This window comes from Cyprinodon variegatus, unplaced genomic scaffold (assembly GCF_000732505.1).
Source record: "Cyprinodon variegatus isolate N-32 unplaced genomic scaffold, C_variegatus-1.0 Scaffold899, whole genome shotgun sequence".
Classification (NCBI taxonomy): Eukaryota; Metazoa; Chordata; class Actinopteri; order Cyprinodontiformes; family Cyprinodontidae; genus Cyprinodon; species Cyprinodon variegatus.
In genome coordinates this window covers 20,185-22,257 of record NW_015151352.1, presented here as the reverse complement: position 1 = coordinate 22,257, position 2,073 = coordinate 20,185, and the positions used below count along the sequence as shown (strand labels likewise).

The 2,073-nt window shown below is 39.4% G+C and overlaps 1 protein-coding gene across 1 annotated transcript in view; it reads right to left on the bottom strand.

Annotated features, from left to right (window-relative positions):
- Positions 1 to 2,073, bottom strand: part of LOC107099713 (integrin alpha-11-like) — a 37,350-nt gene that overhangs the window by 33,149 nt on the left and 2,128 nt on the right. The window contains exons 4-5 of the mRNA XM_015397956.1: positions 1,056 to 1,200; positions 177 to 325 (exon numbers count right to left, since the gene is read on the bottom strand). Of these exons, the coding sequence (XP_015253442.1) occupies positions 177 to 325; positions 1,056 to 1,200 (294 nt within the window). The remainder of the gene's footprint in view (positions 1 to 176; positions 326 to 1,055; positions 1,201 to 2,073) is intronic.

Sequence of the window (2,073 nt, the reverse complement as noted above, 5' to 3'; positions counted from 1 at the left end):
AATCTCCCCTGACTGTGGTCCTCTATTAGCCAGGAGGATTACAGATTAGGAAAACACTGGTGTTGGTCATAGTTAAGTTTAGATTTTTACTGTCAGTGATAGAAAAGAAAATGAATTGAAATCAATTCAGATAAAGACAGAATAAGCCAACATGTATGTGTAGGCATTTAGCAGACCTGCTGTCCCAGAAGCGCCTGCAGGATAGTGAGGTTCCCATTGTTCTTCAGGGTAAAAATGATGACTTTGCCAGTGTGGTTGAATCTAGGAGCTCCAGCTATATAAAGCTGAGGACCACGAGAGGAAACGACTGCCTCCACCGAATAACCTGAAAAAGAATTCAAAATGATTGAATTATCTCTCATTCTTCTGACTCTGGAAAGCTTAATGCCACCTGTCCTGAAATTAAAGATTTTAAAAGTTGTGCCACAGGATTCCACTGATAAATTATTCATGCAGATTTTATTCCCACCAGAGCCTAAAATGATTAACCTTAATATCAAGCATCTTATAGTACTGGCCAGAGCTGCCTTGTAATTTTATGGCATGATCAGTTTTGGAGAGTAACAAAGTTTATTTATTGATTACTGTATTTAAAGGCATAGAGGATGATCTTTTATTTCCGGGTGGATCATCTCAATCAGTGGTCCTCCTAGATGTCAATCATTCTGGTGATATTTTAACATAAGGCCATTCTACGTGCTTGTCCTGTTAGCTATCTTTTTTTCTTCAAACTCACTGTGGTTCTTTGAAAATGGCTGAGGGTCCAAAGAGAGAAAGTGTCTACTAAGTGCATGAGAAGAAAAGAAAGACCTCAGGACGTATTCATTTTAGGTATAAATAATGATCCATTGATTATTCCTCGCTGACCGTAATATTCCTTTAGTAGGGTTCATGTCAAAACCAAGGCAGGACTATGCTGCTTTTTTTGTAAGGAATCCTGATATTTAATTTTTAATTTAACTTCATTTATCATTTGGATCAGTTCCTGCGTAAATTCTTTATTTTAGAAACTGAATAACTTTAAACTTCATCTGAATCAAAGTCATTGCTATTACCCAAATAAGCAGCATGGTTCTTCATGGCTTCCGGAAACTCGTCTTTGTAAGATGATTTTGGTGAAACAACTTTGCCACGTTTGGTTTCTTTCAGCACGGCACCGTTCCAGTCATAGGCACCGACTGCTCCGAGCAGAACCCCGTCCTGAAAACAGAACCTTACATTTATACACCGAGCGTCACGCGTTTGAGAGTAAAACTAAAACCGTCTTTCAATCCCCTCCAGAATTTAGGCAGAGAGCAGAAAAAACCTGGACGTCTCTTCAGTTAGAGTTGAACAGAATAAAACGTGTGAGAAGATGAGCTCAGACTCTGGCAGCCTTGCAGATACTGAAAGCATTAAATCATTGCATCTGCAAAGACGTGATGCAGAGATGACTCAGAATGAGTAAATAGTTGGCAGCACATAGAAAATGTGGAGTCTAGATCTAGCACGTTTATGGATCTATTTAGAGGGGGGGAAATCTAAATGAAAGAAAAATGCTTGCACCCATTTCCAAAAAGATGTCTGATTGGTGACCGTTCCCCATGGTGGCCTAATTCAACTGTTTTCCTTTCTGTGTCTGTCTCACAGATGTGAAGCTGCAGCTGTTTTGCAGCATTGTCTTTAAATGTTTTGTTGGCAGCTTAACGTTCAGGAAAACCATCTGGACTCTGTTTCAGAGCTCTGTGTTTCCACTACTTCAGTTTAAATGGAAATAAGTGAATTGTGATCTCCTTTGGATAAAAAACAGAAATAAGAAACAAAAAATATTCCTAGATACATTGCTGGAGGTTTCATCCTGGAAGAGGTTTACTGAATCCTTCCACAGGATTGATTACACACTTTGACCAGGCCCTTTCAAAGACTTGAATTCATGGTGGTATTCAGGGTCATCCAGTGGCTGACCTGATGAATCAGGTGGGGTGAATTCTGCAAAGTCAATGATACATTGGAATCTCCTGGGTTTATTTGGATTGAAAACTTCAATCTGTGTGGATGATTGGCAGTCTTTGAGAATGGCCTTCAGATGATTTG